Source organism: Onychomys torridus, chromosome 11, assembly GCF_903995425.1.
Source record: "Onychomys torridus chromosome 11, mOncTor1.1, whole genome shotgun sequence".
Lineage (NCBI taxonomy): Eukaryota > Metazoa > Chordata > Mammalia > Rodentia > Cricetidae > Onychomys > Onychomys torridus.
The window spans coordinates 33,818,620-33,835,377 of record NC_050453.1 but is presented as its reverse complement, the minus strand read 5'-3'; the positions used below and the strand labels follow the sequence as shown (position 1 = coordinate 33,835,377).

Below are 16,758 nucleotides of genomic sequence, written 5' to 3'. Positions count from 1 at the left end.
GATTTATTATCAGTAAAGGTTTTATTTCTATACTTATTTTATATATCTATATACCTGGTTTAGTATAAAATTTCTCATGCAAAAAGGAATACAGAGTGGAAAAGGTTAAGAAACCTTATATCTTATATCCTATTTTTACACAATGTTACTCCATAACTTATTAATTTTCAGCTTTCTGCAGGAATAATAATTGTTATTATCATTATTATGCAGTTTCTCTTGGTTATTGAGTATATTCATTTAAATATGTATAAATTGAAAAGTATCTTTCAAACTATCTTTCAGGTAGTTTTCCTTTTATTCATTTTAAATTTATTTCTATTATCCTTAAACTCACAGAGAAAGTAATGTGTTTTATTATGGCATTTTAAAGAATGCCACCACACTTTGTTCCTATTCATATTCCTCTTACAATGCATTCCCCTATCCTTGTGCATCTCTCTTGCTGGTCCCCTCCCTTCCAAAACGTTCCTCTCTTCCAATTTCATGCCACATGTGTTTCATTCCTGTTTACCCATTTTAATAGTAGCAGTTCTTTGTTTCCAACCTAAGGAAAAGTCCGACACCCAAAAGAGAAGAGATATTTTTAGTAATTAGGTTGCCTCAACCCCCAACCCCAACTCCAATGTGATATTTTTCTTTATAAGGTAAAAGCTAGAAAATATGGATTAGTTACTTTCCTTGTAGCTACAAAGAAATATCAATACAACTTAAGCATGAGGGGTGAGAGAGACACAGGACAAGGACCTCACAGTTTGAGGGCATAAGTAGGGAAGGAATGGTGACAGAAAAGTCAGATAGCTGGTCACACTGCAGCCAGTCAACAAACAGAGACTGATGGATGCTTATGTTTGGCACGGTTTCTCCCTTTAATTCAGTATGAGACCCAAGCCCATAGAATGGCACCATCCACCAAGTCAAATTAGCCAGGAGTACATTCTAGACTGTTTACTGAAGAATGCTAAGGTTATATTGAAGTAGAGTTCCCTTCAGAGAATCAAGGGTTATGTTCTCTGGAGTACCACATATCAAGTGATTGCTGCATTCAGATCTTCAGGGGATATTCTTCACTCCCTTGACTGTTTTAAAATACTTTTCCATCTTAAATGGCCAGAGGGGTTAGGGACTGTTAGGGGCAAGTATCAAATGTACAGATGCTTAGCTGTCAGCTGTCAAGGCCCCTTTCATATAGCCACTACTCAGTGGCAGCTGCCGCCACCAAAAGGTACAGCCAATCAGTCAGACCAAGCCTACAAGACAAGGCAGAGGAAGGATGAGGATGAGCTGGGAGCCATACCACTTGTAACACCAGAGGCTAAATGTAGCCAACCAAGAAGAATCAAAGAAGATAGCAATAGCTGCCATAGTTAGCCTGACAAGTGTTGTGCTTGTTTGTGTCTATTCCACTGACAGTCTGCTCTGAAGCACAGCCTGGCAGATCCATCAGGTTACGCTGAGATGTATGCCAGACTGGAGGCTGGAGCTACTATCCCTGTGGCCTTCTAATACAACTGTGATCATCATTACTGCTTCTCCACAGTCCCTCAGAGGTATTGGGATCCAGAATATTAACATCATAATCTCCACAAATGCCATGGGGGGCTATTAATTGGCGGCTATGTCAAGACACCAGCAGAGGTCTAAATCTAGCTGTCAGCATCACTAAAGCCCCACTGGAAGCCTTAGAAATTATAATAGCTGAATTTGGAGGTTGTACCCATCCACTGATGTAACCTCTATAACAGTTGCTGAGAAAACTTTGCTCCACTGCCACAGATGGCATGGTCAATGAGAATACTTCTTTGGGGTACTACTATGACGACTATAGACACCACCCCCACCCCCACCCGTTCCCAATGTTGCAACCACTTTAGATGTCCCCATTCCCGTTTCTGAGAAACATCTCTCTCACCAATGGGAGTCAGGACAGATAAGCTCAGTATGCCTATGCAGACTGACAAGCAATGCAGAAAGTCTGTGTACCAGTCAGAAGATGGCATATTATGTAGGCCTGCCCTTTTCAGCTATATATGCAGCATCTTTCAAATCCTTTTAAGGCCAGTCTAGACAATCTACGCCCTGTTCTGCGCCATGTACAGCATAGGCTCTATAAAGCCTTCCTGGGAGGTTTTATTGTCAACTGTTTGTTTGTTTGTGCTAGAGTCTCACATAGCCCAGGCTGGCCTCAAACTTGTTATGTAGCAAAGAATAACCTTGAACTCCTGATCCTCCCTCTTGCATCTACCTCCTGAGGTCTAGGATCATACTTGGTTTAAATGATGTGATGGCTCAAACTCATGGCTTCTGGCATGCTATCAAGGACTCTATCTATTTAAGCTATATCCAATCCACCATTCATCATTTGTTCTTAAATGAGTGAGCTGATCTGACGGCATGACTACTAAGAGCTAGCATCCAAAGACCTTCTAGAGCCACCAAAATCTGAGATGCCTGGGAGTACTCAAGAAAAGCTCAACAATGGAGAGCTGCCAAAGCTTCTGGCAGCCACTGATTCTAGCTACTGAGTGTGTGTTTGGAGGTCCTGCCAAGAGCAGCTAGGCAAACTGTTAACACCCACCAGCTGCTGAGGGCCTCTGATCAGGGCTATAATACTTCTTTTTCCTTCTCATGATCTCTAAATTAAATTGAGCCAAAGAACCCTCAGACAATATGGCAGCAAATACATAAAGCTATCAAGAAAAAACATGCTATTTTAACATTAAACCTACACTTAAGACAGACCCTATATCAATTAATGTCACTAAGGAGACACTTAAAATTTAAAAAAAAAAAAAAGCAGAAGAAAACAATAAGTCCCTGAAAGAAAATCATGAAAAAGCAATGAAACAAATGAGGGAAACAGTCCAAGACCTGAAGAGGGAAATACAAAAAATGAAGAAGACACTAGCACAATGCTGGAAATAGAAAATCTGAGTAAACGAACAGGAACTTCAGATGCAAGTATAACAAACAGAATGCAAGAGATGGAAGAGAGGATCTCTGGTGGTGAAGATATGGTAGAAGAAATAGAAGAAAAAGAAAACATTAAAGCCAAAAAAGTCATGACCCATTTGTCCAAGAAATTTGGGACACCATGAAAAGACCAAACCTACAAATAATAGGGATAGAGGAAGGAGAAGACTACCAACTCAAAGGCACAGAAAATATATTTAACAACATCATAGAAGAAAACTTTCCCGCCTTAAAGAACGAAATGCCTATGAAGATACAAGAAGCCTATAGAACACCAAACAGACTAGACCCCCAAAAAAGTCCCCTCAACACATAATAATTAAACAACTAAATGCACAGAATAAAGAAAGAATATTAAGGGCAGCAAAGCAAAAAGGCCAAGTGACTTATAAAGGCAAACCCATCAGAATAACACACGATTTCTCAATGGAGACTTTGAAAGCCAGAAGGACCTAGACAGATATAATGGAGACACTAAGAGACCATGGATGCCAGCCTAGACTAATATACCCAGCAAAACTTTCAATCATCATAGATGGAGTGAAAAAGACATTCCAAGACAAAGCCAGATTTAAACAATACTTATCCACAAACCTAGCCCTACAGAAAGCACTAGAAGGAAAATTCCAACCTAAGGAAGTCAGATACACCCTCGAAAACACAGGCAATAGATAACACTACAGCAGTAAACCCCAAAGAAGAGAAGTACACACACACACTACCACCAAAAAATAAAAATAATAACAGGAATGACAAATCACTGGTCATTAATATCCCTTAATATCAATGGACTTAATTCACCTATAAAAAGATGCAGACTAACAGAAGGATATGAAAACAGGACCCATCTTTCTGCTGCATACAAGAAACACACCTCAAATTCAAAGATAGACACCTCCTAAAAATAAAAGGCTGGGAAAAGACTTTCCAATCAAATGGTCTTAAGAAGCAAGCTGGTGTAGCCATCCTAATATCCAGCAAGATAGACTTCAAACTAAAATCAATCAAAAGAGATCATAAAGGACATTACATACTCATCGCAGGAAAGATCCACCAAGATGAAGTTTCAATTCTGAACATTTATGCCCCAAACGCAAGGGCACCCACATATGTAAAAGAAACATTACTAAAGCTTAAATCACATATAAAACCCCACACATTAACAGTGGGAGACTTCAACACCCCACTTTCACCTCTGGACAGATTGGCCAAATTGAAAGCTCTCCCATGCTCATGGATAGGCAGGATTAACATAGTATAATGGCGATCTTACCAAAAGCAATCTACAGATTCAACGCAATCCCCATCAAATTACCAACACAATTCTTCACAGATCTGAAAAGAATAATACTCAACTTCATATGGAAAAACAAAAAACCCAGGATAGCAAAAGAATCCTGTACAATAAAACAACCTCTGGAGGCATCACAATCCCCGACCCCAAGCTCTACTATAGATCTACAGTAATAAAAACAGCTTGGTACTGGCATAAAAACCAACATGTGGACCAATGGAATCGAATTGAAGACCCTGACATTGACCCGCACACCTATGAACATATGAATTTTGACCAAGAAGCCAAAAATGTACAATGGAAAAAAGAAAGCATCTTCAACAAATGGTGCTGGCATAACTGGATGTCAATGTGTAGAAGGCTGCAAATAGATCCATATCTGTCACCGTGCACAAAACTTAAGTCCAAGTGGATCAAAGACCTCAACATAAATCCAGTTACTCTGAACCTGATAGAAGAGAAAGTAGAAAGTACTCTTGAATGCATTGGCACCAGAGATCACTTTCTAAATATAACACCAGTAGTACAGACACTGAGAGAAACAATCAATCAATTGGACCTGTTGAAACTGAGAAGCTTTTGTAGAGCAAAGGACACGGTCAACAAGACGAAGTGACAGCCTACATAATGGGAAAAGGTCTTCACCAACCCCACATCTGACAGAGGGCTGATATCCAGAATATATAAAGAACTCAAGAAATTAGACATCAAAATGCCCAACAGTCCAATTTAAGAAATGGGCTATAGAACTAAACAGAGAATTCTCCACAGAGGAAGTTCAAATGGCTGAAAGGCATTTTCCAATTCCTCAACATCCCTAATTATCCAGGAAATGCAAATCAAAACGACTCTGAGATACCACCTTACACCTGTCAGAATGGCTAAGATCAAAAACACAGAAGACAGTTTATGCTGGTGAGGATGTGGAGCAAGGGGAACTCTCCTCCACTGCTGGTGGGAAGGCAAGCTTGTACAGCCACTTTGGAAATCAATATGGCGCTTCCTTAGAAAATTGAGAATCCATCTCCCCCAAGGAATGCTCAATCATACCACAAGGGCATTTGCTCAGCTATGTTCGTATCAGCTTTGTTTGTAATAGCCAGAACCTGGAAACAACCTAGATGCCCTTCAACTGAAGAATGAATAAAGAAAATATGGTATATATACACAATGGAGTACTACTCAGCAGAGAAAAACAATGACATCATGAGGTTTGCAGGCAAATGGATGGATCTAGAAAAAAATCATCCTGAGTGAGGTAACCCAGACTCAGAAGGACAAACATGGTAGGTACTCACTCACAGGAGGATACTAGATGTAAAACAAAGATGACTAGACTGCTACACAACTCCAGGGAGGATACCTAGAAAATGGGACCCTAGGAAACACACAGGGATCACCCAATGACAGAGAAATGGATGAGATCTACATGAACAACCTGGATGAAAGTGGGAGTAATGAAGGGCAAGGTCTGAGGGAAAGAGAGCTTAGAGGAGCAGGAGATCCCAGCTGGATCAAGAACAGAAAGGGAGAACAAGGAATAACAGACCATGATAAATGAAGACCACATGAGAACAGGAATAGGCAGAGTGCTGGAGAGGTACCCTTAAATCCACAATGATACACCCACCGTAGACTACTGGCAATGGTCAAGAGAACACCTGATCTGACCTAGTCTGGTGATCAGATGGCCAAACACCCTAACTGTCATGCTGGAACTCTCATCCAATAACTGATGGAAGTGGATGCAGAGATCCTTAGCCAGGCCCCAGGTGGAACTCCAAGAGTCCAATTGTCGAGAAAGAAGAGGGACTGTAAGAGTGTGAATTGTTCAGACCAAGACTGGAAAAGCACAGGGACAAATAGCCAAACTAATGGAAACACATGAATTAATGAGTCCTCAACTGGATCAGGCCCTCTGGATAAGTGAGACAATTGAATAGCTTGAACTGTTTGGGAGACACCCAAGCAGTGGGACCCGGACCTGTTCTTAGTGCATGAGCAGGCTGTTTGGAACCTTGGGCTTACACAGGGACACTTTGCTCAGTCTGGAAGGAGGGGACTGCACCTGCCTGGACTGAATCTACCAGGCTGAGCTGAATACCCAGGGGAGTCTTGGCCCTGGAGGAGATGGGAATGGAGGGGAGGGGCTGGGGGGAAGGTGGGGCCGGGGTGGGAGGGGAAAGTACAGGGGAACCCATGGCTGATGTGTAAAATTAAAACACAAATATAATAAAAAAATAATCATAATTTTAAAAAAAGAATTCACCATTGCCAAAGCCCCCTAAAAATTAAAAAATAAAAATAAAAATAAAAATAAAAATAAAAAAATATTAAAAGACATTTGTAAGACTGAAGTTCTAAATACTACTAATATAACGTTCTTTATGATATGCTACAAAAGTATTCCACACACCAATAAAAACTGATGAAAACTACCAGCTAAAACAATTTAATAAAAGATAAAAACCATATAAGGCCTAATTGAGCTATGACATATTTTTAATATGAAACTGGATAAGTGGTTCCTGTATTTACTCACTGATTTTGTCACATTGCATTTTGCATATTGCAGTTATAAAGCAGTAAGTACTATAAAATATAAGAGAGTGAGAGTACTTACCAAAAACATATGAAGGATTTTACACACTAAAAGTAGACATTTTACAAACTGACACTATTAGAATTTACATTATTTTCCAGTTACCCCTCCTTTATTACAAAACAAAAAAGACATGCTTCACTGCCTTCCAAACAGAACAGAACTAATACACATATGAACTCACAAAGACTGTGGCAGCATGCAAAGGGCCTGCATGAGTCTAAGCCGGATGGGGTCCCAGCCATGAGAGGAAAAGTGGGCTGATAAGCAAAGTAAGAAAGTTAAATGATAAGGGTTACTTAATATTGCAAACAGACACCACCATATAGAATATTTCTGCATCTGTTTATTTTCGGAAGATGCTGTTGGGTTTTTATTATTCTTTGTTTTGTTTTGTTTGAGGGTTAGTATTTCTAGTAATTGTAGATAAAAGCACAAAACTTTGTTTTTTAATTGTCAGTACTTCTACTAAATATGATCATACTTTGCAGGCACTTGAGTTCAGGTTTATTTAGACACATAATAACTTGTGCATTACCTAAATGTACAGTTTCACACATTCCATTGGTTGACTTCAAATATCACTTGATTTTTTTAAAGGAATTTCACTGCTTTTGTTGTGATGTAAGGGAGTATATTTGCATTACAAATGAATGATAGGTGACTAAGGATAAAATACAGTTGGTAGCTAGAGAACTTGCCTGGCATGCTCAAGGCCCTAGGTTTGAGCCCTAGCAATGCACAGGTTGTGGAGGCATCATCTATAATCATAGTACTTGGGAGGTGAAGGGAAGATGAAGATCATCCTTAGCTATTTATTCAGTGTGAAGCCACCCAGAGATATATGAGATCTTGTCAAAAAAGAAAAAAAAGGAAGGAAGAAAGAAAAGAAAAAAGATTGATTGAGAGAAAACCACACTATTAAACAAAAGAACAAAAAGATCCTACCTGCTTCAACCTCATGAAGAAAGTCTCTGTAAAAGTCTTTCTGCTGAAGTACCAAAATCTTTCATTTGCAGGGTACACACGAACCACTGTCTCCAGGAGAAAACGGACTGGCTCCACCACCTCTGTGACCACCATGTCCACTGCCACAGTCATGTACACCCGCTTATCTGCAACAGAAAATTTCTGGGTTTTATTATACCTTGATTAGTGGAGAAAACAAAGTCTCCTTGCTTATATAAAAATTACAGTTCTACACAAGCTTATTACCTTCTATATTATTTAAAATATTTTCTAACTGTTCACTAAATAAGTAATCAAGTATTCCAAGAATGTTTCTCAGTCACTGATTACTCTATAATAATCAAGTATCTAAATTTCCCTGGCAAATGTCTTTTTCCATTCTCTAAATCAGATCTTTAATACAAAAAAAAAAAAAAAAAAAAAAAAAAAAAAACTATAGAAAAATTGGAAATGCCCTGGGCTGCATTCCCTGCAACAAAAAAATAAAAGTAAATAAAATGTTGAAGTTAACTTTTACTCTAAAATTATGGAGTTTCTTAGACAACCACTAGAAAATCAGATGTAATCTTTTGCTAAAACAGAAATGACAGAAACTGATAGGTCTGTTTGGTGACTGCAAACTAGAGGAGCTGCTTAGGCCTCTCATTTTAAACCTGTTACAGTACCGCACCGCTGATATAAACATCTCCATGTGATATGAACTAAGAAAAAAACCTCTGAAATTTTTCAATACTTTCACTCTTCATAATGTATATGCCTGACTCTGCCTCCCAAATGCTAGGATGTAAGAAATATTCCACTATGCCTGGCCTTCTTAAATATCTTTAAAATTTGTCTTGTCCATCAGTTTGTAATTCTCAATTAAAGGAAAATACAAATAACCAAAGCTATTATTAAGAGAAATTTTCCATAATGTTTTAAAATTATATACAATATTCATATTCATTAACTACTGTTATATTGCTAGCTTCAAATTCAACATTTTATATTTTATATGGAATTTATATGTACATGTATATGCATATTTACATGTGTGTGGAGAAGGAAGCATATGTGTATATCTGTGTGTATATTTACAGGGGAAGGCAATAAGCATGTGCAGGTGTGCATGCACATTTGCCATAAGCATGGAGGCCAAAGGTTGATGCTGAAAATCTGAGAATCTTTTTTTTTGTTGGTGTTATCTTTGTTTTTGTTTTTGTTTTGAGGCATGGCCCCTCAATCAGACCTAGATCTTCAACACAGCAAGTCTAACTAGCTAACTTCCTCCAGGGATCCTGTCTCCTCCTGCCAGGGCTGGAATTACGAGTGGGTTCCCATGCCCACCAAGGACTTACTTGGATACTGTGGATATGAATTATTGACCCCTTGCTTGCTTAGCAAGTAAATGCTTCAACTGATGAGATATCTTCCCAGTCCAAGGTTTAGTTTTACATAAACGCTTTTTGCTATTTTAGCCCTCAATTTTAGATAATACAGTATATAATCAAATGCATGGACTTTATGGAACTAGTGAACACTCACTCTCTTTACAGACAACAGAGAACAGCTATCATTTTAATATTCTTCACAAGAAGAGCATATTTTCCTATTAGTTATCACTGATGCTTCTTGTCTTTAGCCAAAAGTCAAATATAGGCATAAACTAAATAACATAAAATTAAAGATGAAACAAGTTGATGTATTATATTCTGAACATACATTTAATTGAATGAAAATAACACATTTTCAGTAAAACTATAAATCAAGCAAAACTTCAAATTTAATTTAAGAGCAGATCAAAGATCTAAAACCTAGACTGAGTAATTAATAAAAATGTAAATAAACTACAATGCTTAGTTTGAAATGGTAAACAAAGATATGCAAATTTCCAAAATTTGTTTGCTTACACAGTTCATCTTCCTCCATCACTCTCACCCAAATAAAACAAACCAACTTTATAGCAATATGTAAAGCACAAAGGCATATGCCTTCCACATAATCTAATACAACTAATCAACATGGCTATTAAAGCAATTGTTTTAACTAACGAAGCTTTTCCCCAGAAAAGCATGAAAAAGAACTTCATAAATATTCATCAGCATTCTAAATAAGAATATCTTCAATTTAAACAGGCATCAGTACTTTCTAAAGGTGTAATAAAACAAGACTGCTCACAATAAAATTTGGAAGTAATAAAAAACATTTTAAGAAAAGTCACCTTTTGGGGTTTCTTCATTGAGTGCCAGAAATATTGGTGCATTGGGGTTCCACATGCCTGTGATGACATAAGCTCTGCCATCATAGCTCTTTCCCATGGATTCCTAGAAAAGTTCAAACAGGAATCAGGATACTATGCACAAGAGAAATCATCACAATTTAAAATTATGCCCTTCATCACTTTAATTTATTAAGATGTGTATCTAGACTCAAACAGGGGCCTATATTTTACTGTAAATTTCCCCCTACAAAACCATTTCTTTGAGTATTATTATATCCTAGCTACCTTCAAACACAGGTTCAGTATAAACACATGTACTTCTTTTATTTTTTATTTTTTTTATTTTTTTGGTTTTTCGAGACAGGGTTTCTCTGTGTAGCTTTGCGCCTTTCCTGGGTCTCACTCTGTAGACCAGGCTGGTCTTGAACTCACAAAGCTCTGCCTGCCTCTGCCTTCCGAGTGCTGGGATTAAAGGAATGCACCACCACCACCAGCCAACACGTGTACTTCTTGCATGAAAAGAGGCACACCCATTCATTCTGAGTCATGAAAACATAAAGTTGTAAAGGTATATTAAATGTGATCTTTTGCTTGCTGCCAAAATATAAAATACCACAAAAAATATAAAAAACCACAATATAAAGTTACCTGCACTAAGATCAATGTCCAGAACCAAAAAAAGAAAAAATAAACACTCTCTCTCTCCCTCTCTCTCGCCCCCACCTCTCCCTCTCCCTCTCTCTCTCTCTCTCTCTCTCTCTCTCTCTCTCTCTCTCTCTCTCTCTCTCTCTCTCTCTCTCTCTCCTCTAGCTCTTCACTATCCACACTAACTAGTCCTCATTCAGAACAGGAATGAGCTTCTTACCTAGAAATCTATTCCTGTATGCTTGAATGTTTGCTGTGCTTGAGTACAAAAAAATTAAATAGAGTAACCATAATCTTCCTTTCAACTAACAAATACAGAAATTTGGCAGTTAGCCATGGAAGCTTAAAGATTTCAGTAAGAACAAGCCACATATAAAATAGCAAAAAACTAAGAAGTGAAACTATAAAGAATAGCTTCAGGTACACTAGAAAACTGTTAAAGAGACAAGAGAGAAATGAAGAAAATAAACATTAAAACCCACTTTTAAACCAGATGTGCTTGTGTAGAACTACAACCCCAGTATGCAGGAAACTAAGGAGGAATTCTTAGTTACAACCAAGCTTAGGCTACATAGCAAGATACTCTCAAAACAACAAAAACCTTTAAAATTACACATCATCTAGGCAAGAAACAGAGGCAGAAAGGAAGAGGAGACAAAGACAAGCAAAGAGAATGAGATCCACAAGACAAAGATGGTTTGGAGTGGGATGGTAGCACTTTATCACTCACATACAGAAGAACCGCTTCAAGAAACTTTACCTCCATGTTTTCCACATACATATACATTCCAAATATACTGGATCACAATATAAAATGTGCCTTTTTAATTTAGTGTCAACATATGGTTAATTATAAAGATCCACATACATACTCTGGAGCATCTCTAAGACTGGAATTTTAAATTGTGGTCCAGTTCCATCGAATCTAGATTTATTTACTGAGTTTTCTGTCTTTTGTGGTATTTTGCTGTTAGGCTTTTCCTGGGTTATCAATAGTTACGGTTAGAACCACTTACTTACTTACTTACTTCCTCCCCTACAATTTCCCTGACAAAAATTTTCTCGTTATTTGCGAAATATTGAGTCTCTGTTACTTGTACTCCTCATTCCCCCCAAAAAAACTAACATTTTGTTGCATGTGATTTTATTTATGTGTGTGCATATACATATATGTGTGTATGTGTGTGTGCACATATAGAGATTTATATACAGATATACAAATACAAAGGAAACTGTGTTCATGATCTTACTCTGTTACATTAACAGGACTTAGAATCACCTGGGAGACAAGTCTCTGGATGTATCTGCAAGGGTGGTTCCAAAAAAACTTAAGTGAGAAGCACCCACCCTGAATGTGTGAGACATACTGCATGCCCTGGAGGCCAGGGCGGAATGAAAGAGGAAGGAAGAGTGCCAACATGTCCTGCCTTTGCTTTCTGGTCTTCCAGAAGGGGAGGAATCCCACTGGAATGTTATTTCCACCTTGAACTCTGCCTGCCATGCCTTCCTTTCTATAAAAAGACAATACCCTCTTCAACTTTGAATCAATAAATCTTTCTTCCCTTACATTGCTTTTCATCTTGTATTCTGTCATAGCAATGAGAAAAGTAACAAATACAGTATCATTTTTAAGGATGACTTTCCCGATTTGTGAAAATCTTAAACCACAATAATAGGTTTAATAAACCATAAAAATCTCAACTCACCTAATTAGAAAATACACATAGGAAAGAAAGTCATTATTACTTAAAAAGTGTTCAACACACCCAAGAGGTAAGTACCACTGTTGCACCATTGGGAATATCTTGCTGGGTGGGTTATTGTTATGGTTTGTCAGTTCATCAGCTGGGTAGGACTATGAAATACTTTTCTCCTCTGGCACCTTGCATATTTGGACTTAAGACCCATGTAATGCAAGAGAATTCGTGCCTGGTACCATAAACCTAGCCATCCACCCATGAGTGAAGAAGTCACAGATCCTACATGAGGAATCATTGCTATCATTTTTCTAAATCAATATAGCACCTAACAGCACTCGAAGCATTTATTGTTGTTATACCTACAGATAAGTATAACTCTCAATCCTCATTAAAGAAGCTTCTTTTTGCAGCAGAGACTACTGCAAATATCCACAACTGGTCAAAATACAGAGAATAAATGACCATGGAGTGCCCAGCCCCAGTTGGGATATCAACAACACAACCCCTACACCTAAGGCTCACAGAGCATCAGGGAAAAGGAGAGGACAGATTCTAAGACCCAGAGGATCACTAGGCATGACAAATATGCTACATCCATGAAAACTCACACTATGGTTGCCTAAAAAAGACTTTAATAATGACCACACCACCAGACAAGCCATTGGTGATGGGGAAGTTTCATAAGACTCTACCCTGGATGAAGAATAATAGACAGTCAATGCTTGCCATGAAACGGAAAAAATCACTATTTCCAGAGATGAACCTCCTGATACGTTATCAAACATCAGGTGATCATCTCTAAAAGTATGTACATACCATCAACACTAAATGTAATGCTAAACAACTCAGGAAGCTGTGACTATATACAAGTGTGTATGTATGTATATAACAACAATTACAGAGGCGATCATGAATCCAAGAAAGAGTGGGAGAAAGGGGAACAAGTGGGTAGAAATTATGTAAATTCAGTTTACTCAAGCATAAAAATCTAAAAACTAAACTTTTAATCATAAAAAATTGCTCACTATGAATAAAAGTTTCACTAACTGTTCAATGTAATTTGCATACCTCTCAAAGTCTATTAAAATAAAGTGGCAGAAAACTTGTTTTCAGTTTCACATAACATTTGGGTATGTCATAGGAGCAAAGGTATTAACATGTTACTATAAGGAACAAAATCAAAAGTATTTAGGCAAAGTAGCAAAAAGTATAACTTGTGTGTTCAAATAACTTGTCAGTAACCAGAACCACCTCCTCAGTTTCAATATAAGGTACTGAGTTCCTTGTTACTAGACAGAATCTAGCCAAGGGTCAGTGTCCACCTATTAAGACATCATGAAGATTAACAACACCAGGTAACTGTAAATAATGAGTATTGATAATTAAAAATGCAAAGCCTAGCACTGCCCAACTATTTGTTGTGCAGGTAAGCCCACTTCTCTTCCAGGAAAATGAACACAGTCAGGGCCTTTCATCACGATGACTAAAAGGTGGGGTCAAAGACACTGAAGGGACTACAGAGTCTCAGAAGTTCACACCAGTTTTAATACTCTAATCTGATTTTCAGTTTCATGATGAAAATCTCTAGCAATGATTTATCTCAACCCTTTATATTCTGAAAGACCATTAACTAGAACATACTTTTTCTAATGCCACAGTACTCTCAAAATGACCCCCCTCATGGAATTCTCATGGTTCCAAAATGCTATGGCTTGCTTTAGGAAACCATCATTCATTGCCAATGTGTTCTTGAGGAGGGTAAAGGAGAGATGGATCGATAACTAATTTATGCTTATACATATGATATAACTGGTTGTCCTTGCCTGACCTATCTAGGCAGCACTTCCTCTATGTCCACGGTACATGTGGTAGTTTGAACGAAAATGGCCCATAAAGAAAGTAGCACTATTAGGAGGTGTGGTCTTGTTGGAGAAGTGTGTCACTGTTGAGGCAGACTTGAGGTGTCATATATGCCCAAACCACGCCCAGTGAGATGGAGCACTTCCTAATGCATGCAGGATCAAGATGAAAAAACACTCAGCTCCTTCTCCAGCACCATGTCTCCCTGCATGCTGCCTTGTTTCCTGCCATTCACAATAATGAACTAAACCTCTGAACTGTATTGTAAGCCACCCAAATTAAATGTTTTCCTTTATAACAGTTGCCATGGTCATGGTGTCTCTTCACAGCAATAGAAACCCTAAGACAACACACTATACACTTAAGAAAGCCCTTAACATACTGCAGCAATTACACTCATAAAGGTCTGATTTCAAAACAACACTAAGAGCCCACAGCTGCTAAGAGCTGAATTTTGTACAAATCTAAAACCCCAATACTTCACACAATGTTTGGCATACAAATGGGTGTACAAAACTTTGAACAAAGCATTCCAATATTGCTAGAAAATTAATGCTGATATAATTACTATGAAATAATTAAAAGAAAAGCTTCCCACTGTGATACTTAAATTTATAAGACACAGTTGAAATATATAAAAATATATAAACTACATAAAAATCTATACTTACAAAGGAATTTTCTGCTTACTCTAACATATTTCCATAACATTATAAATCTAAAATGAATGTTTTTATTAACAGCAACATCAGAGGGTATTGGGTTTAAAAGCTAAGATGCCTTGCTGTCTTCACAATAAATACCAACCCCTGAACATCATTAATCTCTTAATGGCATTCCTTAAAAAAATACAGTAAATATTCACTGCTAAGTACAAACTCAGAAAGAGAGATGCTTCAAGGAAAACAAACACCATGACAGACCTCAGTTGTCAGTACATTAATAAGTGAAAGGAGCGAGGTGCACATGGCAGATGTTTGTTATAACCATGTTTGTTATTTTAGGCTCAAAGAAAAGACATCTTCCTTCTTTAAGAAACCAAACAGACAAAGTAGATGGCACTGTCACAACAGGTTCATTTTATGCACTTGCATCCTACAGCAGATTGTTGGGTAGAAATTTTCCTAACCTTTCTTTCATAAGTAATTTTGAGTATACAAATTTAATTATTGCTATGACAAAATTAAAATAAAAAACCCTGATAATATGACAAACTTTTAAAACAGAAAATTTTTTTAAATATAACTATCTTCTGTACTTGATTAGGATGCTTAAGGTTGTCATACCATATCCAGTAAATGCATGTCACTGTTCTTCACGTTTCGACCTGGGCTTAATAACATTCCAAAACATCTAAAAATATTGGGGGAAAAGAAAAGGAAAAATAAGGTATCAAGAAGAACACAGAAGCCCAGTGAGAAAAAGCCTTTTTATAATAACTATACAATCTAAGTTTTATACCCACAAATACCTTTGCTTGTTTTTCCTGGAACATAATAAATAAAAACCCAAGAAACACAAAAAAATTATATTCAAATCAGAAAAAAGTTGTCAAAGTTCTCAGGTCTTTATTTTACAAATAAAAATGACCAAGATCAGAAATTGCCCTAAAAGCACAATTAAATAATTCATTAAAAATTAATACATTATTAATATAATAAGATATAAATTACATCCTAGAAAAATAAAAGATTGTATTTGCTTTATAGTTATTCCAAAACTATAGGTAAAAATTAATTAACCCAGGTAAGTAAAAGAAAAAGTACTTTTAAAATAAGAAAAAGATACTGTGCTCTCTATGTATCAAAGGAGATTAACAAATAAATTTTGGTCCTTAAGATTCATGTTGACCATGTAGCATGCTAACATTACAAACTCAGTTCAGAGAAAAACCAATTACATAACCTCATTACTAACTGTTCTATCATACTGGTGACATATTATCCAATACATGATTAATAATTATTATCTACTATTCATGATTCCTGGTGCTAACATAGCTTCAGGAATCCCATCAATACTACAGTATTTGAAAACAGTTTTCATAAGCTCAAAAAATCAACTTTTTTATAATTTCTAGGCTACTAATAGCTCCACTAGGTAAGCAAAGCCATGTCCAGATCAATTAAACAATGCACTCAAATTTATATTGCTATTAAATAGGTCTCATAACTCAATAAGCACTTTTACCTGTCCAGAGTATCATTCTGCCAATGCATACCAACAATTTAATAGTTATTTTAACCATAACAATACTAAAATATAAAAATATGCTATGCAGAATTGTATATAGAGAGTAAAGAATGTAATTAAAGAAAACAAACTTTTTAAAATTTCAAAATAGTGCCAGGAGTTGGATATATAGCTCAGAAGTAATGGAGGCTGTCTGGCATACATAAGGTCCTCGGTTTGATCCCTAACAATATTTTAAAAATAAAGTGTTGGTTTTTATACTGGGAGCTGACCAGTCAACGCTTAATTTGCTCCTTCCTGTTATGCAAAGGTTTGCTTTCCT

The 16,758-nt window shown here is 37.0% G+C and overlaps 1 protein-coding gene across 1 annotated transcript in view; it reads right to left on the bottom strand.

Moving 5' to 3' along the window:
* Nucleotides 1-16,758, bottom strand: part of Rabgap1l (RAB GTPase activating protein 1 like) — a 560,245-nt gene that overhangs the window by 454,830 nt on the left and 88,657 nt on the right. Inside the window, exons 8-10 of the mRNA XM_036203001.1 lie at nt 15,530-15,596; nt 10,039-10,141; nt 7,818-7,984 (exon numbers count right to left, since the gene is read on the bottom strand). Of these exons, the coding sequence (XP_036058894.1) occupies nt 7,818-7,984; nt 10,039-10,141; nt 15,530-15,596 (337 nt within the window). The remainder of the gene's footprint in view (nt 1-7,817; nt 7,985-10,038; nt 10,142-15,529; nt 15,597-16,758) is intronic.